This window comes from Varroa destructor, unplaced genomic scaffold (assembly GCF_002443255.2).
Source record: "Varroa destructor unplaced genomic scaffold, Vdes_3.0 BEIS01000001.1, whole genome shotgun sequence".
Taxonomy (NCBI): domain Eukaryota; kingdom Metazoa; phylum Arthropoda; class Arachnida; order Mesostigmata; family Varroidae; genus Varroa; species Varroa destructor.
This window is the reverse complement of record NW_019211454.1, coordinates 44,835,934-44,860,749: the sequence shown is the minus strand read 5'-3', so window position 1 is coordinate 44,860,749 and position 24,816 is coordinate 44,835,934. Positions and strand designations below refer to the sequence as shown.

The window sequence follows — 24,816 nt, the reverse complement described above, 5'->3', positions numbered from 1 at the left end:
CAATGACGGAGAATTGCCTTTGCAGGCACACAGTATATTGCTCTCGTTCACCTTGATCCAAGCCTTTACAGGAAGGGCCTCGTAGAATCTGATGAAATATGAGATCCACCTCAACACCTTTATAGCGGATAGGGTCCTGCCTACTCACTTCTTCAGAACCACGGTGTTCTGTCAGTCTTTATTGGTTCTAAGAGATCGAGCGAACTGTACAGTGCTGCTCTCGACGCTAGCATGAGCAATACCAGCAATCTGTACCTATCCCATTGAAAGGGCGAGGCTTTTCAGGCTAAAGATAAATGTGGGGGAGGAACAAGTCTTTTGACAGGAGAGCTCCGAACTTCGATTTCGGTGCTCACCAAACACACGCAGACACATCTGCGCCCCCATAGTTATCTAGACTGAAAACGGAGCAGAGCAGTGTATGTGTGCATGTGTGCTGACGTTCAGCAGAACAAGGTCTAAAAGAGTCCGAGCTACGGTAAACGCTATGACAAATGTCGGCGCTACGGCCGCGACCACGATGATAATCATTCAGACAGCCAACAACAACTGAAACAGCAGCAAGACGCACCTATCAGCAGATTTATAACAATGCGAGCCGAATAACAGAACTTCTTTGCGATCAATTGATCCCTCGTACTTGATCGCTGTTCTATCATCGCGCTGTCCTTCGCCTGATGCTCCTTCCTGCTTCCTTCACGAAAGGCTCTTTATATGTGGCTCTCCCTCAGCTCTGCTCACTCTCGTTTGTCCTGTCTGCTTCTAGCTTGGGTACTGCGCACTTCGTCAAGCCAACGAGGACATCACCGGTATCGCTATCGGTACAGCTATCAACGGCGAGCGAGGGCCGCAGCGGACTAGCGGCCACTGGTGTGATTCTGTGCGATTAGCTTCTCGCTTCTCGACATAACTCGGCAGTGGTCCATTTGCTCGTTGCCGGTGACAGCCTTCAGCGCGCTGCTTGTTGTTTAGATGGCTGTTGACGCTCTAATAGCCGACGAGGCCGGCTTTGGCTGAGCAAGGCGCAAGGGAAACTGAGGGAGTTACAAACTGACTCAAAAAAGATGGGGAATTAGAGATATTCAATGGGTATGCATCGAGTAAAGGGTAGTCAAGGCGCACCGCAGGTTTCTAGACATTTTGCACAGGGTTGCTAGGTGGCGTTAAAACCGTTTAAGACTCGCGGCTTTCTAGGATCAGATAGGGGGAAATATTGGGAGAGCATTTCCAATATTGCGTCATGTACGTAGCGACGTATTCAGAGAAATGCGTATGCGTGTGCGTGCGTGCGTGTGCGCGTGTGTATGTAGTGGAACGAATAGTTTGTTAGGAACCACAAAATTTACATGAGGTCGCTATGTCTCTAGGGGATAATAAGGAGGAAGTGTTGGGGTTGTCGCTGGAAGAAGGGGGTGCGGGTTGGCATCGGTGTGCTTGTAGGATGTTCGGAGAGTAATAAAAAGAGGTTGTGGTTACTCGCTTGGGATATAGGTAGCGGAAAAAATTAGAGTAGGTAGCATGTGCTCATTTTGACTTTGAGAAACGAAAATCGAAAGGGCATTTCGTTCTATTTTGAGAAAAAACTCCAGTTAGGTGTGCTCTATTAAGTTTTCTAGTGTAATCTGCATCATGTCGTCGAGAAAATATTGAATGAGGCAAATCTGTAAACAACGACAGGTGTTTGGGAACATTCAAGAGAAACAATACAGCGAACATATTTCAACAGCGGATCTTCGGGTGTTCCGTTTCTATCAGTACCTAAAAAACCTCGAATATTTTAGAGCGCGGATCTTTTGAAGATGTACTTCTGAATGTTGCAGATGTTCAAGAGTATGTGCCAGCAGAAATCGTACTTGCATTGTTCTAAACAAACTTCTATAAGCTACAACAAAACTGCGGTATAATCGATCAGCTGCGTAAGACTGATCTAACTCAGATCTTTTATTTACAATATGTCAAATGATCACTTGATAAAATTCTCTAACAATCATAAATCAATCTTAAACGTAGTTCAAAACTGTAAACGATCAGAGTAAATATAATGTAACAACTTCGCTTATATATAAAGATCTGGGTCTAACAGCTTCTCAGACATAATGATAGAATTAATTTCTTCATTTTGAATAATCGAGTTATACAAGATAAATACATTTACCACTCGCAAGATGCTTAGAACATTAGACCCTAAAGCAAATTTACCTTAAAACTCATAATCAAATCAACGGCGTTTGCGAGTTCGCTCAACTTTACTATTAACACTCTTTCTTTGTTTGATCTGCCACGTTATTATCTGTAAAAGGCCAATGCTTTCTTCGCCATTGAAGATGTTATCAGAGTTATACGGCTGGCTAATTATTCACTGTACATTAAGACAAATAGTGCCAATCCTTACCACCTAATATGAAATAGCAATAAAACAGGTTCAAAAGGCACGACCAATAATATATCGATCTCGATGTCTAGGGACTACTCGCTGCTGACACAAGCTTAGGGTAGTCTTACCTATACGCCCTCTGGCGTAGCAAGAGCAGTCGGTAAAAGGACCTACTGCCGTCAACATCGTAATATGTTCTGAAAACTTTATGGGGAAACTAACCAGAGTTTGGCTTGCCTTTTAACGTCAAATTATACTACATATTTGTACAATGTAGTTCAAAAGAACAAAGGGTAAGGGATGCACATGGGGCTTTTTGACGGATGGCAACCCTTACTCAGGGTACCACCGAAGGATTTCAAGGTTTTCTTCAAATCAGTGAAAAATCTTCTAAAATTGTCCGTCGTGAATATTTTGCATACGCTTTTTCTGTTGGTTTTGAAATCTACGTTATTATCAAGAGAAACTAAAATTAAGGAGATGATGTGCAGAAGTTTTCCTTCGAAAACGCTAACTTTAGGTAAGGCTCCAACAATGTGTGGTTCGATAGCCTATTTATTATTTAGACGGAAGGCACACAATTTTTGAACAACGTCAAACAAGTATTAGTTTATTTGAGGCACTTTTGATATTACTCTACTGCTACATCAACTAATAGGTATATATTATGTACAAATAATTGTAAATCACTGGGGATCCATTAATGGCAGTGCAGGGTATCTGAAGGAATGTCGAGCACGGAGATCAGTTCAAAGTAGAGCCAATTGGCGACACAGGTAGTCATCGCCAAATACGTGTCTACTGTGGAAATGATTTTAGACAATGAGTACGCACTATGAGTATGTTTCACGTGTTTCCTCGCCAACTGCGTTACCATTGTACAGAAAAGTCTGACGAATAGACACATACTTATTTTAAGGCTTTAAATGATAGTCTACTCGAAAGCAACGAACTATCACATAGCCCTAAAAAAATAGCTACATTTTTCTGTTTGCCCTTTTTGTTAACAATACAACACGGTTCAAACGACGGGAAAACAGATTCCGCAACGAAGTTGATCACGGGAATTCCATACACTCGCTCGTATTCTGTTCATATACATACAGATGCGTGTGTGTATGTAAACAGTAAATATCAATAGAGGTAACTAGAGAAAGAACAAAGCACTGGCATTAACAGGAGTAGATCTGATCGTACGAGGGTGAACTTAGCCGGGAACACTCAATATAGTCCTGGCTCGACGACGAGGGTGAGATTAGAGAATAGGTCGACGCTTCGAGAGGACTCGACCTTGCTTCGAACGGCTGACCACAACAAGTAAGCGTTGGAGGTGAAAGACAATGAGGTAATAAATCGTTTGACGAAGGAAGTACGGTGGCACATGTTGTTGTTGCTGTCGAAGTCGACGTTGTCGTGGTCATTTGCTCCTCAATTTCCTTGCGAATGGTGGCTTTCAATGTAGCGTCACAGGTTTTCGTTTGGGAGCCCTGTAGCGCTAAAGCTGCTAACGCTGGATTGAAACGATCCACATGTCCGTCAAGCATCTTCAGTGTCTCGCTTAGTGCGTAGATATAATTGTGAGCAAAGCGAAGCGTCTCAATTTTAGTGAGTTTACCATCATCGTTCGATGCTGGTAACACAGTTCGGAGGCGATCAAGAGCATCATTGAGATTGTGCATTCGATTTCGTTCGCGGTCGTTGGCACGAAGGCGACGGGTGCGCTTGACGCCCCGTGACGATGGCGCTGAAGAAGGGTCGGGCAGCGGAGTCAGGTGGTCAGTAACCCGCCGCTTACGGGTACAGTCTAAGCTCGAGTCTGAGTCAGATGAGAGTTCAACTGAAGTATCGAACAGCATCTGGAAAAAGGAAAATTACAAATACATTGAGTTAGGTGATGGACGAAGACAATGACGACAGAGTAAACGAGTGGAGAAACAAACGACTGAGTGTAAGCAAATATTATTTGCGTGTGCTCTAGTGAACGGTGCCTACCTACGTAGGACTCAAGTCCTGTTGATGCTACAAATGAAGACACGAAGCTTTGCCAAAACCGGGGGCGACTTTAGGATGATTACATCGTCCTTTCATGGGAATAAAATGTTAACAAATAGATAAATCTGTAAATACAGTTATTGTTATAATGTCCTTTTAGCTTACTAATCACCGATATTGCTCTGAAGTTCACATTGGCTGCTAATAAGTTTTATTTCTATACCTTGTCAAGCTTGCATAAGGTGCAGATTCACACAAAAGTATGTACACGTCTTCCTCTGCCGTAGAAATAATTTCTGTGACTCCTTTATCTCTGACAGACACAGGGATTGTAAACGTATCCGGAGAGCACTAATAGTGGCGCGTTTGGATCACTCATCGATATCTACTTGTGGATCAGGTTCGAAGCCTTTTAAGGTCGCTCAGAATGGCTCCGCCCTCCAGTGGAGAGGACGCCTAGGACTGGGTGAAAGCTGTCGGGGATATGTGGGGTTTAGTGACAATAGCTAACGAGTCACCAAGAAATGACCCGTGACTAGTGAATGAGGAGAAAACGGATAGAGCTACAACACTATGCTACGTAAATTCGTCCCAATAGGCATAACATATAATGTTAATACGTCGTAGCTTCTTTTTTTACTACCCGTACTACTACTACTACTACTACCTAAGCATCAAATGTTTGGGGTAGAATCTGAATGTATCTTTTGTACAGAGTAATGGATACATCAATTTGATAATATAAATATAAATTGAATTGCAAAAAACTGTTTTATTTCTTTGGGCTTGGACATGCTGAGTTCCTTTTGCATTACCAATATGACGGTAAATTACAAGCCTCGATAATAGCCCTCAACGAACGAAACGAAGGGAAGGTACCTGAATTATTTAAAAGCCCATGCAGTTTGAGCAACTGCTATAAATAGAGGTGTAAGCCTCTACGAGAAATCTGCCTATTGTCTTATTTGCGTCGATGCCAACTTATATCGGTAGATGTTACCATCTTTCCGCAATATCGGACCATATATCCGCAATCGTTATAGCTAATGGAACATATACGAAAAATAAATTAAGCTTTCCGTGTAATTTCGGAAGTTACGAACGGCAATTGTTGTTTTATTTCATTTATATGTAGCCATCTAGTTTGCGAGACAAGTTCCTTTACTTCGCGCTTGATCGAATTTCGAAATACGCCAGCTAGTAGGAAACGCACATATCTATGTTTAATCCCAAGCGAAGTACTATGTTCAATAATAGCTATAGGCATAATGTATAAATAAGTGCTCTTTTGAATTTGTTGGGCTGAGACCAGGGTTGTCCTTTACCACATACGTAGTTTAAGGGATGCTATTTAAGGTATTTCCTTAAGAAGATCACTGAAGTCTGCTTGAAATCGTAAAATTACACAGTGGGTAAAACAAGCGATGGACAAATATAGCACTATCGTAGGTCATGATCACGTCTTCTGTATTGCTTCACCGTTATTAACTACGTAAAATACTGCCACGAACTGCGCCTATGTAGTATGGTTACACAATAATTAGAATAATAGCGGTAATATTATTTTTGGCACAATCGAAAACTTGGTTTAACGAAACGGTCGTAAGGAACACAAGTGGTATATATAAATAACTAAGTATATTAAGGGGTTGATTTCTACAATTGTAGCCGGCCACAAACACCCCCGAAGAAGAGATTACGTTTGAGCATTTTTTTTTTCTGCGTTTTTTCGAGCTTAACGACACATACGTTACTGCGAAGATGTCAGTTTTAGGTCACAAGAGCCTGTACCAAGAGTCAAATCAGCAGCAACATTAGTCTTCTATGTTATGTTGCCACTGCAGACTACTCTTTACATTCGCTGTACAGCTTAGTCCGCCTGTACATGCTTGGCGGAAACATGAAAGCCACATGTTTTAGGTATAGTTCCACAGAAAATTTAAAGGCATTATGCAAATGTCTCTAGTCAAATATACTCATGTGTCTCGCTTCCAGGTGATCTCTCAGTCGAATCGGGATGATGACGCTGTGAAGATCTTCAAAGTCGCGGAATTTAATACAGCATCACCTGGGTCAATCTTCTTTGCTCACATATCGTTTAATATAAGTAGTAACCGAGAGAAAAGTATTTTCATCTTTTTCTTGGAATGCCTCTTCTATCTATGCTATCTTGAAAACAAAAGATTCATGATGCTTAATTTTTAAATGTCTAATATCTAATAAAGCATTTCTAAAACGAACAGAAAAGACAGTGCTAGGGGTCTTTTTTGAATTACTAGCTCTTTTCGCATGTGTTTTCACCAAATAAGTGACATTTAAACGATACATAGCTATATAAAGATCGCAGCATAAATGGCCAAATTAATGAAGCTCACTGAAGTAGAGCACTGTATAATGAATGCAGAATCACAGCAGAATCCATGGAAACTTCTACCCAAAAATAGATGATTGTTACGGTTTATAAACTAATATAAAAAAATAGTATGAAGAAGACAAGATCGTATTCGGGCAGACATTATTAGCACCTGAACCTGAAATAGGGTGTTGTTTTTTATTATTGATGGGCGCTTGCGTCGATAATCTTTTGCCGCTCTTCGCGCTAAATTTGTAGTAAAGACCGTGGCTTCATATGCATATAGAAGGTCAGCATAGAGAAGGACAAAAAGAGCCATATATTACCGCCGTAGACAAAAAAAGAAGTCGATGAAAATAAGAATTGTGCAAATATGTCGAATGGCCAAAGGTTAGCTAGTATTCTCTATTGAGTAGGGTTGTCGGGAAGCAACCAGCTTATAAGTGGCCCTTCGGAGCTTCTTCTGATCAGACAAAGCCGCTTTACCCGTATTCAGCCGGCAACGTTTCGCAGGTCACTCATTCTCAATGAACCTGGTGCTCTATTAGGAAGCATCTGCCTATTGTGAATCTGAACGCGAGCAATCTCTACAGATAGGGTGACGCGATTCTGCATCTTGGTGCAGCATTAGACGTTTCATTCTCATCGCTGTTAATGTAATTGAACAATCTGAGAACATTCAGTTTCCCGTAACCTGCATAACCCTAGAAGACGCCTTCGAAGTGCGCCAGCTCGCTAAAACAAGAAACTCGATTCGTAACAATATTCCCCTTAGCTGGCAATCAGTTGGAACGATGACCAATCATTATAGTATAGACCGTTCGTGCCACCCTCAAAGGTAAATCTTATTTACGAAGATCAAATTTATGAGCTGTCTTCTATGCGGTACGAAAGTAAACATATCGCTGTGCCAGTTCTGTCACTGTCAATGATTGGGATAAAATATCTTCACTTGGGTGGCCGAACGCTGACCTTCTAAACTGTCCTGCCGAGGACCTTTGCAAGCAACGATCCCATAAGGAACGACGCAATCTGCCATGAGCCCATCTTCTATGCACCTATGAGTAAACGTTACGTAACGCGTCTTCGCGCTCTGTTTACCATGTTATATATATATATATATATATATATATATATATATATATATATATATATGTGTATAAAATTGCTCGAGCTAACTTATATGTAAATATACGGAGTAAAATACTCCGTCTGCAGTTCTTTTAAGAGTCGATCGACTCGTTCAAGTTGAGTTTAATACGATACAACCACATACGAATAAACATAGGGTAGCCTTTAACACGTCCTTTGGTAAGGGATTTACAAACTGATTTGGGACTGTGTGTTTTGACAAGTTGCATAAGTTATTTTTAAGCTACACAAGTGAAGATCCGTTACCACCTTCTTCAATCCGCTACAAATTGTATGACACACGCACGGTTTCTATGTTGTTCTGTTCAGTCGGATCTCGGAGCTTGTCTATAGTGAGTTTGTACCAATATATACAGCGCTGCCGATCTCAGTAAAATAACGAATCGATTTTAAACGCAAGATGAAAGCACGTGACTCCTGAAGAAACAAACGCTCAGGTAGAAACAACAGTTACTATATGAAAGCGTTTCGTCAGCTACCGGCAATTGACACTGGGGACGACAGTTTTACGACGAGCTTTGTCACCTTTTTGTCGCTCAATGGTTCATAGACTTATTGCTAGACTACCGCATAATGTTACGGCGCGTGCCAGCGGGGGGTCACGAAAAACGCATACGACTGGAAGCCACTATGATCAAGCTTTTCTAGTAACTCTAATAGTCTCTGACTTTTGTCGAAACGTGAAAAACCTGAATACGCGTTAAATCCCTTATACGCATAAAGTTAGGTCGTCCAGTTGCGCCCTTTGAGACCTTTCGGCAGTCCCTCCAAGCCTTTGGACTCGACGGGCTGATATCCTTTGAACAGGATTTAGTTGGTTTGAAAGTTGGAACTTACACAGTATCTAGTTTCTAGATAGTTGTCGACAGTCTTAGATGAGGCTATCATCAAGATTTATGATAAGTGCTTTACTTGGAATATTTAACCATTTATTCCTACTGAGTTTAGTGAGCAGCTTAGCAATGGTTCTTTTGAACCATTGCATAAGCAGACAGATACTTGTCTTCAAAGCGACTCTTTAGAGAACTCGCGTGGAATCCATTCGTAGATGAACGACGCTGCTGATGCAGCTCTCTAGCTCACTATATGGTACATCGGCTGAAACGAGTCAAATGCCCCGCCGAGTTGACGAACGGGGCCCATTTTATTGGGCGACGTCAAGGATTAGAGTGCAATTGTGTTACCTGTTTGAACGGTTCGGAAGCTTTCCTCTGAGATAAAGGCTAGACACCGCGGCGGATCAAGTTGTTGCGGTCGCTACTGCTTTGAATAAACCCGTCAGTTTATTTAAGGTGGTTTATTTAAGAGGATGAACTGGTGTAGGCTGGACTGAGGTAAGACGACGACGACGATGATCGGAACTGTGGTAGCTAAGGTCGACAGGTCTGCGAATGTTCACACCTTTTGACTATTCAGTATGATTCGTCAGGATATTAACCTTACATTATCAAGAATATCGCTATTAACAACTATTCGACTAAAAAGCGTAAAAAGGAAGCCAAACGTTTTATATATTATATATAAATATTGATTTTGATAAAACGCAAACGCCTATTTTACTCCGTTGCGCAATACATTCACGTGAATACTCATCATCACCGTTTTTGCGAACGAAGAAAAGATATAAATTATAGCGTGCAATGAGCGGCACTATGTGACTGTAAGCTGTTTATTGATTGTTATTACTAAAAATATGAAGTGTTTTTAATTTAGAATAATCGAGTATTTCTCATTATGATTAATGTATCATAATATCCTCAGAGTAAAACTGTTTTAAAGCACCGCGACAACTATAGTCCACGTGGACAATCACTTATTATCATGTTATCTGTAATTATCAAAAACAAGCATCCCAATGTCAACGATTCTCATCCGGTGTTAGCCGACCAACTTTATGCCACCGTAAGCGTTTGAAGATAACCGGATCTAGCCCGAGTTTAGTTTATACGTATATCTAGCTTATTGATATGATCTTAATGTTATTTTAATCAGATGACATTGAACCGTCGAAGCCGTCCGACCCATCTTACCCGTACGTATATACATGCTTCGAAGGAAGTCAACTTGTCAGCCAGAAGAACACAGCCAAATCATCGAAGAAGATGCTGTTCGACGTGCACAAACGATAACATACTCAAACGGTAACTAGGTACGCCTACAGATAGGTAACCATGTAGGTACATACGGCATAAATGGGAATAGGCTAGCTTCATACATCGTTCCCAATACAACAAAAGCATTTGCTCGTATGGCTTGTCTCTTACTGTTGGCAGATTGTGCCTACTGGCACGTTCCGTTCGGAAAATAGACACCTCTTTCCTACGATTATCGTAGGATTCTTTTCGCCGCCGAAACCCAAACAAATACCCCGGACTACACTGGATCGACAGATGACCAAACGAACGACGAAACCCCCAACCGATTCTAGTACCCAGTTACTTCCACATCCGATCATGGTCGTAGCGGTTTTGGCAAAAAGAAGTAAGGTAATATTAGCGTTCACAGAAGTTATCGACTAGGACCCAGTGGCTACCAGCTACTGAGCGCCTGCCGGCTTGTCCGTCCATCTAAAACTCCTCTTCGAGGACTGCACAAGAAGCTCAGTACTATTTGGATATGTACCGAGTAGCCTCTGGGCCTAGATAGAGCAATGAACACAGATCTCGTTAGTTAACGAATGTCTCTACTTATTCAACATCATTTCCAGTTGCGGTGCTATTCCTAAGTGTGTTCATTGCTAGGGCTACATTACGCTCATTAGTTAACTTACTTAAGTTACTTGCCTATTCCGAGTAATAAGTAGCTCTTTTACATAAATGAATACATTATCGTCAGTGTTAGTTGAAAAATACGATTATGACCTCGTAAGCTATTCAGCTGATAAACGAAGACCACTGGTTAATTTGCGGCCACTGAACTGGCTTTACTGAGAGCGTTTAGGACGTCGGGTCGGGCCGACTCGGTCAGCAAAACGGTGAAAGTCGGGTTCCTTGTCTGTCTGTGTCACCGGATTTCCGAGCGTGCCGCTATACGAATATCTAGCCTCTGGCAGTGGAAACGCTCCAGAAGCATCGGCCGTAATTAATTCGACTTACGCCACCAACAGATCGGATCCTCTGAACATACAGCCATGATTAATATGGTAGCACGAGCGAGATGCATCTGAATTTGCGAATGAACAGTATACAATATATATACATACATATACATAGAGGTATGGCTTTGTGTGTTGGAAAAGCTTAGCGTACTCGCTACTTTCAATGGTCATTATATCGTCCATGGCACTTTTTTGACGGGCGCAGATTGCTCCACCACAGGAAGCTCACTCACATCGTATCGTTTGTGTATAGTACGAGTAGATTATGAGCAGTATTACAATAAGGGAACGAAATACAGCAGAGAACAAAATTATTTCATTTTGTAGTATATTTATCTTTCATAACTGAGTTAGTTTTTCGAAAGCGAGAGAACACTCGATGTTGTCACTTCTGTGCGAAGGCGCGTACCAGAACGGTCTGTGGAAGCCATCACGTGGCCTGTAGCAAAATCTGGAAGCTAACCGTTCGAACGGTTTTAGTGTTCGCAAATCGTATACTTAAACATGTCCTGGCAATAATAATGGCAGACGAATCGGAACAAAAAGCTACCAAGGGAGTCAGCAGTTAAAAGCTGAGCATCTAAATGAAGAATTGTTGTTACATTCATTTGTTCGTCCGTGCACAAAATATCTACTATGAAGAACCAAGCATATCATCGTTCCGATTGTCGCCTTCTACAAGCAGGCAATTCTAAGACCATCAAGCGGATGCAAGCTCCGTCAGATTTACATTTATGTCCTAGCACTGTTGTCCTTAAGAGGTACTAAACCTATCCGAGCACTCAGAAGTCTATCATCACTAACGATAAATGTCTTGAAGAGACTGTTTGTGCGAATGGCACAAAGCCACAATAAAGAGCGGTTTATCTGTCGCTTTACAGGAAACAGCTTTTTCTGAACCAGCGCAAAGTCAACTTGCTTTGTTCGGGTCCACGGTTCAATATCTGCGTGACTCCTTTATTTATTCACAGGAGAGACAAGCAAGGCGGACTCTAATTATATGACCCAATAAATAAGAGATTTAAAGTTAACGCTTACCCGCCATTTATAAATTATTGCCGAAGTGTCCTGCATCTCTATGGTCGGTTGCTTATCTGTACCGTGTTGTTGTGACACATCAATAATCTCAGAAACTTTGCCGCCTTTCACCAATGTAGTAAACGCGCTTTCTTTCATGTCGATCATTTGTCGATACCACAAACGATTCAAACGATAGCCGGCCGCCTATTTCCTTCGACTGCATGAAGTAAAAGGACTTCACCCCTATTTAGCAGAGTCTCGACGTTCACCTCAATGAGCATCAGCTATACCACATACGCTAGAGAAATTATCTCGTTTCGCCCAAATCACTGGGTGCCTTAAAAGGGCTTGGAGGGTTACATATTGGCCAATCTCGGTCCAGTTCTCGCTGACCACAAAACAGCGCACAGGTCTTCAGTCGGCGTCTTTAGAAAAAGCCGACAGAGCGCTTACAGATACACGAGCTCTAGCAAACCCATCGGTGAACTGGCCCGCTGATCCTGCAGTATTTTCAGGCCTTTCCGTCCGTTGGTTCGTACTTCGTCTGCTGCTGCTTTTGAGGTCTTTGAGTGCTTCCGCTGCTACTGTCGATGGCGGCCAAGCTCTTCAAAAGCTTTAGTTATTGCCAGGGGGTATCACTGCGTCACAAATATCGGCGACCTTTTGCTTCTCATGCTAGTAGCATTAGTAGCAGCGGCCCTTGGTGCGTCTAATTTGCCTCGTATTGTCCCTCCGAGCGTTAGCATTGTGACCAGTATTCAATTCATTGCTAAGCGTAGAATTGCGCCGTCACTGCACTGTGGTGAGGCTGTGCAGTGGCGAACGAACTACATTTGTCGCTGCTGCTCCCGCTGCAGCCGTTCTGGCCATCGATCCTTTACGCAGTCGTCGACTGAGCGTATCAGAACACGGCCATCGTGTAGCTGCGTCTGCGAACTTTGCAAAATCGCTTCCTAACTCCATCGAGCTCGTAGGCCGACCCGCTCGTCCTGCCTTGGCGATCGCTAATCTGTCTGCTCATGGGGGTCAATTGGCTTTGAGGACCAACGCAGAACTATTATATTGTGGCAGCCACTTAACTCGAGAAGGAAACACCGCAAAGCACCCGGACGGAACACCTACGGCAAAGGCTAACAGAGAACACATCTGAAAGTTAGCATTGCTCTGTTAGATATCAGATCTTTTGGCTCTGGTAGACAATGAGCCGATACGACTGGAGCTGATTGGCCTGCTATATCTTATTAAAGAAGTCCAGCAAATGGAAACACTGTTACAGGTATGGAGGCTTGACGCTTGTAAATAACCATCGACTGGCGTTTAATTTCATGACACTGTTTAGCGTGCGCTTGTAACAACTAAAAGTTATGATCTCTAGAATAGCTGCTTGTGGAAGTAGGCCGCGCTGCAGAATCTAATACGAATAAGTTGAGCTTTGCTTCGATTGCATCCGACGTTCACTGGTTACGTAGGCTACGTACGAAAATCAACAACTCCTCCACGGAAAAACGGCACGGAGACATTACTAAAGGGCTAACTACGAGAATAATGGAAAGCAGACAGCATCCATCGTTCGGTGGCATGCGGAGTGCGTCAAATTCAACCAGTTGAAAATTCGACTATGGTAAAGTTAACAGATATTTTCAAGCTAGCTATAATATAGAGATATACAAATGCTGTGCCTCGTGGTGACGAATTCTCTACCGCGTGGTTGTCTTCTAGATAATTTGTCGCTCACAGCAGTGTTGATTCATAACGATAATCTTGCCCCGTGACACGATGATAACTGTTTTTACGGAAACAATAACAGGAAAACACCTATGACGCCCTAACCAACGCCCTCTGCTTCATATTGCCGGCAAACCTCTTCTACGAAGCCGAACTAACTATTAACTTTCTGAAAGATAAGCTATGAAAGGGCGAAACTCAGAGAGAAGTTCGTAACATGTGCTAACTTCAAGCGCCTATTTCAACAATCATTTCTAATACCTATGAGTCATTCCCACCTTTGACGCTTAAGAGGCGCTCGGGAAGGTCAGCACGTTCTCGACGCACTATCAGCCATGCCTCTCGCTCCCCCTCATTCGCTGCTTCTTTATTAGTCACCTTTGCTCCTTCGGCTTCCACAGCGAAATGAGATCGCGAGAGTCTCCAATTCTCACCAAATGCTACTTCAGCTAACTAACAGTTACTGTTGTTGCACACCCAGCGCCCGTCGCAGCGGCTGCTCTTGTTGATACTGCAGTTACTATTTAAGTTTTTACTCGACGGACCTGTATCGTACGCACGACAGCAGTGATTTTACATAGCGCATATGTAGAGATAGAGGCTCGTTGTAGTGCTAGCATCGCAACACTCGCAGGGAGTCTGGTGCTCGTAGCCACTACTGCGTCTTCCATGAGAAATTCATGTTTTATCGCTCATGTCCCTTGTTCGGCGCTGAGCGCGGGCGATTGGCTGACGACGATGCCGATGCAGCTAATAGTAAAGAAGACTATGAGACCTCATTCTGAGACGAAAAGAGTCTTTCGTTGTGCTAGCATGTAGATAGTTCTTGCGGTCTTTCGTTCTACACGGTAATGGTTCCCAGAGAGCTCACTTTCTTCTAACAACCCATCCGGCCGCCGGCTCGCAAAAGCGAGCTCCAATAGCTACTGTGCTTGCTGACTGACTGACTGACTGACTGTCAATCAATATGTCATCTGCTAGTTTCGTAGACGACACTCGTTCGGTGGCTAGGTAACTGGACTGTTTTTGTTCGCTTGCTTCGATGTTCGCAGCAGCTACGCAGAGGGTAGCTACGTGCGCTGTGTGTTCTGCCGGCCGCGTGAGACAAACCGTGTTTCGGTAGCCGCCGTAGCCGGACCAGTCAAAGTGCACCAACCGAACAAACTGTCGATCGTCTTCGGAAGTACTCTGCCAGAAATCGGATCGTACCCTGTTAGGACCTCGACACGTTTACCTTTAGGCAGGCAGAAAATAGGCACGAAGTGAAGTTAGTCACAGTGCCGGGCATTAGGAGTTGCTGGTGCTACTGGGACTTGTGCTGAGTGACATGTAAATTGCCACTTCGTGAGGTGCTAATCGGACACTAAGCAAGCCAAGCAGAAACCCTGTTGAACATAATAATTGAATCAGTACACATACAAACATTACCAGTTGTAATTGGTAGCAATAGAAGTAACAGCAAAAACTCGCCAGCGAAAACTGACCCTACAAAGGGTTCGTTCCTAGTTAGTGAGGTTTCAGAACGAAGCAGCAAATACATGATTAGCGTTCATGGCTCAAAAGAGTGACGGAAGTCTGGACTAGCTCGGATAGACACAAGGTGTGGCCTTACCCTTCAGCAACTTCACAATGCATTGAATTTCATTGAACATGAAGGCTGAGCCGGTAGCGAGGTCGGAGCGTGAGGTGTCGATTTTCTCAATAATCCACTTAGAACTTCCTAGATTTGAATGAATGAATGAATGACGACGAATGAAGCTGGCATAGATGAGCTGAAGTAGTCGTGCTACGTTACTTATCATTTCATCACTTTAACGCTAGTAGTCCCATATCTAAACTAACATGACCAATGACATGGGTGAACATGATGATAAACACGCACGCACGTAACCGCCTTCAAGTGTTAACAACCTATGCTCTAAGGCAAGTCAGCTTAAGGTTTTAACCTTTCATAACGCTGTGATAACAATCACGTATAGATAAGTATCATCTTCATCTTATGTTTATCTGTCTTCATCAGGTTTCATGCATTTAAACTGGCCATTTCTAATAGAAAATCCTTTGACAGTTAAGTTGGCTCAACCGTCAGCTCACCATCGAAAGCCAGGTGACATGACGCTGTTCAAACTGATAAATTCGATCCGCTCCATGGTAATACCATTTGCAATACTTGCTTAGTTCAATAAAAGTTATGGTGGAGCTTCGAAATACCTGAAAACTAGCCCACGATAAACTCGCAGTTGGAACAATAACGCTGGACCTTTTAGTGAACCAGCTCCACGAGATCGCTAAGAGGTACGACACAATAAAGCTCACTATTAGCTTGATGGATGACACCCCTTGGAACGTCAAACCAAATGACTTTATTGTGACTCCACGCGGTGATCCGAGATGAATGACTTCAGATCATTACTCGTGTCTACGTCTGAATCAACCGGGCCACCGAAAATAGTCTACTTCTCACAGTACAGTCATCTCGCGCCAAGGTAAACTTCGCGCGTTTTACCATTCAGGCTCGACCTCAGAGAAACGACCATACGATCGTTCCCGCACTTCTGCGATGCCTGCGTATTCTTTTGGTACAGCAACTACCTTGTCGTACCGGGAGAAATTATTTTCAGTAGCCTAGAAGATTTTATTGACATTTGAGGTGAAGATAGGTCAGGTCCTTTTTTCCGTCGTTTGTAACGTTGTGGCCAGCAACGTAAATCAAGTTAGGAGAGAAGCTAAATATAGTTCGTCAAACAAGCACAGCAGTGATATTTCAGTGATAGCTAGAACAACTTTGCCCCTGCCTGCCAAACATATTATCTACAACGCGTTTGCGATGCATGATAACTGCAGTGGTGGCCGGGAGCGAAAATGTTCGCGGTAGTCTATTAAACAGCACTTAGAGACAGGGCCCAACCGAATGGCTTGTATCGAGGACTGCGAAATTAGTCACAAACGCTATACATACAAACGAAGATCATTATCATCATTGCAGCTACAAATTTTCATGAATAACTATGACGCCTCTACAACCACTAGTAGTTATTTTTATGTTATGAAATAGATAACTTTGTTAGTGACGTTAGGAAACAAAACCATATCTAGCTAAACGTCTTTATGAATTTTTGAGCACATCGAACAATATTGCGCAACGTTTAATTTATATAATAATATTTCACAACTGCGTAGAAAGAAAATTAAGTTGATTTCGGCAATCCTACTCCTATCATTACTAAACCTATCAAAACATGATAAGATATCTAACAACGACGAGAACTTATTAAGGTAGCTTCCTTTACGAGGGCAAAATTATGTTAACCCTAATGCTGCCGTATTCAGTTTTGCGCGAAACGATTAAACATGGCGACGTCTGATTCAAGGTCCTGCCACTAAATAAAGCCGGCGAGTCAGCTCTGAAGGCCTCGGCTCAGCGTTTGGCTATCGAAATAACAGAAATGCAACGCTTTGTTGATAAAAATCTGCGCTCAGGTGATATTTGAATCATTTATGAGAGAGGACGCACCTAAATCGTTAATAGAGTCAAAGAAATAATAAAAAATTATGATTATGATACCCTTTATTACAGGAGTGCGCCAACCCGACTCATTGTCTAGAAAGCTGGCGAAACTTATCGTTATTGGAATGCCTGACCAAAAGAGGAACAGCTCATGTCGTCCCACGGTCCTCAATTCAAAAGGACGGAACGCGATTGAAGAAGTGGTTTACATAATGAAATTTTATCTAAGGTACGCCATATACAGGCGGCTTTATAGCGGTGTGGCTTCGGTAAGACAATCCCTAAGGAAAGCAAGAATAAATTGTCAAGCTTTGATCTTAACAAAAAACATATTGCTGGAACCGTCAATCCATTTGCTACGATCTTCTAGGAACGTGTGAACATTCAGGATAGATATTGTGTTTTTTTTTTTTTAGATTTCTTGCATAGTGCAATCGTTGCACCACGTATGGCTAAAGCGTATATGAAAGGATTCTATGATGGATCAGGCAGTATCAGAAGATTATATTCGAGCCTCTACTATTGCTCTATGTCGTTTCAGCTAAATGGCGACTTATCACATTTGATGGTTGTAATTTACCGTAGACATATGCAGGAGTCTCCTCCGCCTTTTTTATGTGCCTATTATGCTTGTTGTGTTGCACGTGTGAATATGCCGATTGTTCCAGTGGCCATTTGACGTATCTATGTCTTCAATCTGTGAAGTTCATTTTTCCAATGTTTCCTTTAGAATTGGATGTGCATGACCTTCGACAGATTTGCCCTATACTAAACATTGCATTTGTTGTACGATCGCGACAACTTGATATATAACTTCTGCATATAGAGATGTATATATCGTGCACATAGAAACGAACGTTTTTAAATGATATATTACGACTATTGAGGATAGAAGCTCGGGATTTTATTTTTATATCCTGCTTCTGCTACATACTAATCATTGGGCGAATTATTCATTCACAGGTTTGTTAAATATGTTCCGAGCCATTGAGTGAAGAATTGTAATATGCTGTTATATCTTCGTATTATAGCTATATTAGCTACTTCTAGTACGTAAAGCAAGTAGTATTTTTCAAAAAAAAGCTGCATTGGTACAACTGTGCACGATAGTTATTATCATTAGCACCGTCATCATCATCATCATCATCATCAGACACAAAGAAGAATATATAATGTATGCAAAGCGTTCATATCCCATAGAGAATACGCAACGAGCTTTATTTTGCTGAACGAGTAGTGGTAACTTTTCACATGAAACAAAATAACGCATGAAATAATCTCAGGAATCGGCCTGAAAGCCTGTATAAACGGGATATACATATCTAGAAAAAAGATGTACAAGAATAAGCAAGTTAAAGAGAAGTACAGAGCAGGAGAGGTCCTGTCGGAATGGTGACAGGTACCACGTAGCTTCCATTTCCGCGAAGACAATAGGACAATTGGTGCAGCTTGCGACGACCTCCCGTTGCGTGCTAGGCACTATGCGCGCCTGTCTCTTGGTGGATCGTGACGTTTATGTTAGATATCTATTGATACGACTCTCTCGTCCTGAACTGTGGAATTCATGCGATCTAAGAACTTCACTATATATTTGTTTCGCCACCGTGGTAGTAGTCTGATGCGTCAAGAGCGACTATGTCGTTGAGCCTGTCTCTGAAGTAGACGCTGAAGTTTAGCAGTTCTTCGTTGCAGTTGACTTCAGTTTGAATTCGCCGTCCAACGTAGCTGAACTTCGAGGGTCGAGGGTGAAGAAGCCATCGCCCTCGCTTACTGGTCGAGTTAGAAACATTCTCCCAAAACCTCGAATGCGTTTGAGTTCAACCGTATCGCCCACATGATCAAAATCCGGCAGAAGGACGGACGGCAACAGCCAATCAACGTTGTGCGCTTGGTCACTTCAGGTCGTTTGGGAGTTGCTCGCTTCAAACGTATCGCCCTCCCTCACAACGTTCCGCGCGCCATCTCAATTAAAGTGTTTACTCGTAGAGAGTTACTACATGGTCCATGCAGCCTGTGGAGACAGTTGGTTTTTTTTTTCTTTGCACGTTGGATCTGGCCAAAAGTATCTTCAACCAGGAGGTACGAAAAAGGCCGAATGCGAACATTGTTGCTGCCGATTATGTGATCAGTTCCAGCAGCTCATGCTGTAGCCGTCTAATATACCTGCATGAATCATTTGTCCCTAAGTTACCCATTATTTGATAAACGCGCTTCTGGTTGTGCACTTGATGATCACTAATTAATAACGTCGACGCACCTCGCCCGATTGCCCATTTACACTTGAAAAGGACTCCTGTATATCTCTATGGAGAAAAGAAGAGCGAAGGAACAGATTAAGCAGGTAGATGCACGTTCGTCACGCATAGGCAGGCACAGACCTGATTTCGCCTCGAGCTGCTTTGGCGCGTTCCTTTACCAACATTAACGTCGCGTTCTCTGACATAACTCTCTATCGGCTGCAAACAGCATTTGATTTTAGTATTATCGGGTTATCAAAACCGGGGCGCACTTGGAAATAGAAAGAATGGTACGTTTGTGGTCCTCTCTCTACCCTCCAGAACTCCTGAAACGAACTCAATGTGAGACTTCAAGTTCGGTGACCGCTGAGGATTCAGATTAATTATAAGTAAGCCAATAGCTGAGCTCCCGACGATCCAGCATATGGACAAAACTTCAGAGACTGAAGTGTTGTTGTAGTTTGTGAAACGACGGGTGTTTTTGGCCGTGCAGTGGATAGTTCAGCTAGCAAATTGTCGGAGAAGTGAAACGTTCCAAATTTGTTGAAAGACTGACCGTGCGCGTAGCAGTATTTTAGTGAAAAGTAGTGTTCCTTTTATTGTGCATTAGTACTAAGCCTGTTGAAGTACGACAGAATGACGGAGCTCCAGGAAATAATAGACTGGGGACCCACGTTAGCTTTTGCTCTTGCGATTATGTTCATTATCAACGTGGTCACAGTGGTCTACATATTTGTTAGAAAGGTCTGTATAAGACATTTACGATAAAGCTGTATACTTGAGTTGCTTTTATCATATTTCCTCATAAATTGTTTAAATCAACTATTTGATGAGAGCTGTTGGGAGCGAAGCGAGCTCACGTCTCCCTAGGGCTAATAGGCGAACAGGTCACCCTAAAACCGTCACGAGAGCCATTTGACACAGCCTATTCGTCGTATAGTTAGTCATGGTACTATGAAAGCAGTATCTATCGTCTGTGTCCCGATGACGCCCTTTATGACTTCTAGCGTTCCAGCACTTCTGGTAAAATGAAATGCTCTTAATAACATAATAACTAGCTTCTATTTCTTCTGATATAGGACACAAAGCTCCTAGCGGTTATATCTGCGGTGCTGTATTTCTATGCAACTTGCAATCTCGTCGTGTTTTTTGTGGTGTGGCAAGTCCTCAATCTCTACGACTACACTGGACATCTTCTAAATCAGGTATGAAAAAGGCTAACGTTTTCTGCGGATCTTCTTGAACATATCACACCTAAAGCCAGGCGTCTAGACGAACTGTATCTGGTGGTTTTTCAACAGTTTTACGTCACTTACATCCCTTATGCGTGTCAATGATATGATAGCATTTTTGTGGCCTTAACAATTTAGAAAGGATCAGTAGCTGGCTGTGAGCGTATCTAGAGACGAACAGTAAGACTTGGACGTGGATTAGAACTTTCAGAGCGAGCGTAGTAAATATCGACATGTTTCATTCACTAGACACTCATTCGGATGTTATTTTCGTGTCGCAGGTATCATACCATTCGATTAACGAACAATTGTTCAGGGCGCTACGAATCTCCAGCTACGAATGCCGAGTGAAGTTCATCTGCGAAATGTCCCGTCTGATTACATCAAAGAGTGACGCACTCAGCTCGTTTCTTCGTTTTGTGCATACAACCTTTGGAGGTTTCGATGGCGACTATATCAGTGGTGCGCTTGAGGGCTTAACCGGATCCGACTGTTCAAGTGTCTATACGAGATGCACCTATTCTCCGCTAAACAAGACGTTCCCGTTTTTGTTAGAGAAGTTCTAGTGGCTTCTATTTCAGTGTTGACGGCGATCCGTTATCAAAGCTGCCTTCAAACTTGATAGCATCCACACTCAATGCTAGAACGTGTTACGACTGTATAAGCAATACGGTAATAGCATTAACGATCAAATATTGTATGCTTACATACGATATACATCAATCAACAGCTTGTCAATAAACGACTATGAGCGAGAACTGTTGTCAATAACAACAATGGCAATATGACAACCGTTACTCCTTGTTAACGATTCCACTAATAACTCTCTTAGAATTACCGGCAGTACTTTCGATAATCAGAATCAAATCTACAATGGACGCCATAATCATTATGGTAGTAATATACAACTTTTGCAAACGGAAGAGAACACGGTTGCCATTTATCCATGTGTCATTAATTCACATTGTGTTAGGGCTTTCACCTGCGCGGAATGAAGATGGAGTTGAAGTGGCTTAAGCCCATCTATTTACAATGTGTGTTTGTAAAGCTCATTGACACTGTATCCCAACAAAACTTACCTAAACAGTCCTATACCTTAGCAGCAGGAACTGAGAGTTGCTATTGTTTGATACTGTATAGATCCTCAAACCATAGGTAACTATGATTTGATATGTGAATCATTACTAATTTCTTAAGTGGATATATGCTTTTTGTTTTCAGTTTGATAAGCACATGCTGCCTTTGAAGTATATACATCAACTGTCAAATATGGAAATGTCCTAAAATAGGTTTAGACTGAGACACAGAAGGACCTCGTTATATCGACATAGCTTTCTCACAATGAAATACTCAATAAAAAAGAAACAAATTTTTTATTTTTTCTAAAAAAGGTTTCTATAGCATGAAGGCAATTTCACTGAATCGAAATACAGGTATGACTATTTATATATCATTACTATTACCGTTCGCGGACACATTGAAGAGTCGCAATATCCTCTAATGAGGGCTGCTCGGAAATACGCTTATACAACTTATTATAGAAAAAGCATGAACCTATTAGAAAATAGCGCAAGGCCACGATATTCCAGTAACACAGAAGGCCATGTACATTCAGCTGCAGAAATGTACGAGCGAATACGACAAGTTCGTTTACAAGACGGGATCAGGCCAAGTGTCGTTTACCTTGCGAAAATCTAGCTTCATCTAATAAAAAGTATTTTGAAATTAAACTCTATTCTATACTAGGATGCATTTTTTTTAAATGATCCTACAGAGCACCATTTCCTTATGCGCACCTAGTCAAATCACGTAAATTAAAATATATTCTTTTCTGTAACGTTCATGTTACCACTTACGTGGCGGCATAGGTTTTATCCGGGTGCTACCGGGGTTACTTACTCACGTGTTCAACTCTGTGGAACACAGACGGATACCAATCCAGCCGTAGCAATTGGTTAAATAACCCAATTATAGTTAAGATGCCAAGGTGTAGTAACTCAGTGTTCAAGCGCATTTGTCTTATTCGATTGAACTAGTCTTTCTCCAAGATGCGCAATCTGCACAAAGTAAGTACTTTTTTTCGATTATGGCGGTTTTTTTTTCAAGTATTAGGTGAAATCTGTTATTATTGATTAGTAATTCCATTATTATTATTATTTGTACCATATAAATTAATACTATTAATACCATCAATATAAGGGAATACATGGAAATGTTCCTTAACGTCTGTTAAGTCTTTCAGGCGATTTTATTACCTGGTAATATAATCAAACGGCCTTTTTTTACTCTGTAAATAAGATTTTTTACTTTCGTCAATGAGCTATACAATGCGATCCAGAAACATAATCCAGCAACGCCCTCTAGAGGGTATATGTAAAGTCCGACAGATTTTAATAATGTTAGTACTAACAAATCAACACTATACGACTAAAATCGTTCGTTTTTGTTGCATACAACAATATTTGGAGAATTTCGAACTTTCATGAGTATCCTCAATATTCCATATTCGAACGGGATGCACTTTTCGTCAATACTTGAACTATTACGCCACCTCCAACTTCAATTAAACATAATTAATTCGACTAAATAAAGGTACTCTTTGATATATACAATACTATATTTTAGTGTGTTTAATATAGTGGCTATAATAATTTCTGACAAATTAAATACTTACGAATCTGTCTTATTTACATCATCTGCAGATAAAAACTAAACTTTACAATGGTTTTAATATATGGTAGTAATCTTACTGTACTCCCTCAGAAAATTAACCTGTTGGTCGTATGTTCGGTAACACTCTACTCAGTAGTCTTTCAGCATTCTTTGTAGTTTGGGGATTGCGCCACCTTCATGATCATCTTCAACAGCTCCTGTATCAGGTACGTACATTAGGCACATAAACAAAAAATTACGACTGGACTTTTATGTGCCTGTACATGCTATTAATCACTTTTCATGGCATCTATTGCAAAAGTAATTATACAATAAATTTGCTTTAAATATAGTCTTTGTGATCATCTTTCTAATCATCCTTCGACTACTATGCCTTGTTATCAACATATGTGATGACCCTTTACGAACGTAAGTTTACCACCGAGCGCAGTGTACAAACGGAGCTAACAACCCCAGTATTGCGATAGTCACATTTATACGAAAATCATATTTATACGGGAAAAATTCTCGAAAATTTAGATTTTTATACCTATCCGTTTTTTACGACTCATTTTTTTGTATGGTCTTAATGTTCTGCAGGTGTCGTACCGTCCAATAAGTGAACAGTTTTTCGGGCAGCTTCGCATCTCTGGTTACGAATGCCAACTGAAGTTCATCTGCGAAACGCGCCGCTTGATCACATCGAATACCGAGACACTCAGCTCGTTTCCTCGTTTCGCTCATGCAGCCTTTCTGTATGCTGACGGCGGCTATATCAGCGGTACACGTGAGGGGCTTTCTGGAAGCGACTGTGGGCGAATCTATACGGGATGTCCCCATTCACTCTTAAACTAAACTTTTTCTTTTTTGCGAGATATTTCTAATGATTACATTTAAAGCTTCATAAGTTGATACAGAAGCCCAAGGAGTATTCTTTGGAAACTATTTTATGGAAAAAAATTTAACGAAAATGGTTATCACTATGTGAAACTCGTTAGTGAACGCTGTTCGATTGATTTAAAGGGAACAAAAAAATTTAAAGTCTATGTTTCACGAGAATGATGTGCCACTTTGACCTCGTGTACATAATCTAGTATGAGGCATTGTTTTTGATTACGTTGAAGCTTTTTAGCACCAGTAGCTCTGCTCATGGTCTGTTGCTCATCCTGCGCCCCGAACTATTTATGTGAGGTAAATAGTATTTTACTTAACTTATAGGGTGTGCTGCGTTTTGCTTGTACTTCAGCCTCGATGAAAACTACAAGTTGACTAGATCATAGCTATTTCAAATTAGGTTGTAGGCTGTGGCCGCCTCGGTCGAATGTATTGGCTTTGAGTAACTTCTGGTTCTAGCCATTACTTTTCTAAATGAAATTAAATAAGCTTATATATACAAACTTTCTATTGACTAAATCCAAGCCAAGTTGAAATAAGAATGAATTTAAAAAGCCATTTATATTAATATGCACCTTAT

At 41.7% G+C, this 24,816-nt stretch overlaps 2 protein-coding genes and 1 long non-coding RNA gene across 4 annotated transcripts; 2 read left to right on the top strand and 1 right to left on the bottom strand.

The window, feature by feature from the left end:
• Positions 1-2,955: 2,955 nt before the first annotated feature.
• On the bottom strand, positions 2,956-4,735 carry LOC111243434 (uncharacterized). Its single transcript, XM_022788998.2, has 2 exons — positions 4,590-4,735; positions 2,956-4,230 (listed from the first exon to the last, which is right to left on the bottom strand). Exon 2 carries the CDS (start codon positions 4,228-4,230, stop codon positions 3,547-3,549), a length of 684 nt encoding a protein of 227 aa, XP_022644733.1. The 5' UTR covers positions 4,590-4,735; the 3' UTR covers positions 2,956-3,546.
• Positions 4,736-8,244: 3,509 nt separating this feature from the next.
• LOC111253413 (uncharacterized) lies at positions 8,245-17,629 on the top strand. Its single transcript, XR_002674638.2, has 3 exons — positions 8,245-9,205; positions 9,864-10,020; positions 17,291-17,629. It is a non-coding gene; the product is annotated as an uncharacterized LOC111253413 (long non-coding RNA).
• A 1,581-nt stretch (positions 17,630-19,210) lies between these two features.
• Positions 19,211-22,432, top strand: LOC111251672 (uncharacterized). Of its 2 annotated transcripts, XR_002673920.2 has the most exons (4): positions 19,211-20,202; positions 20,538-20,663; positions 20,972-21,362; positions 21,912-22,432. XR_002673920.2 is itself a non-coding variant. In XM_022808499.2 (3 exons), the coding sequence occupies exons 1-3, from the start codon at positions 20,095-20,097 to the stop codon at positions 21,254-21,256; spliced, it is 519 nt and encodes a 172-aa protein (XP_022664234.1). In that variant the 5' UTR covers positions 19,211-20,094; the 3' UTR covers positions 21,257-22,432. The 2 variants fall into 2 exon arrangements, 1 of the variants encoding a protein (XP_022664234.1); XM_022808499.2 differs by having other exon boundaries at positions 20,972-22,432.
• Positions 22,433-24,816: the final 2,384 nt, after the last annotated feature.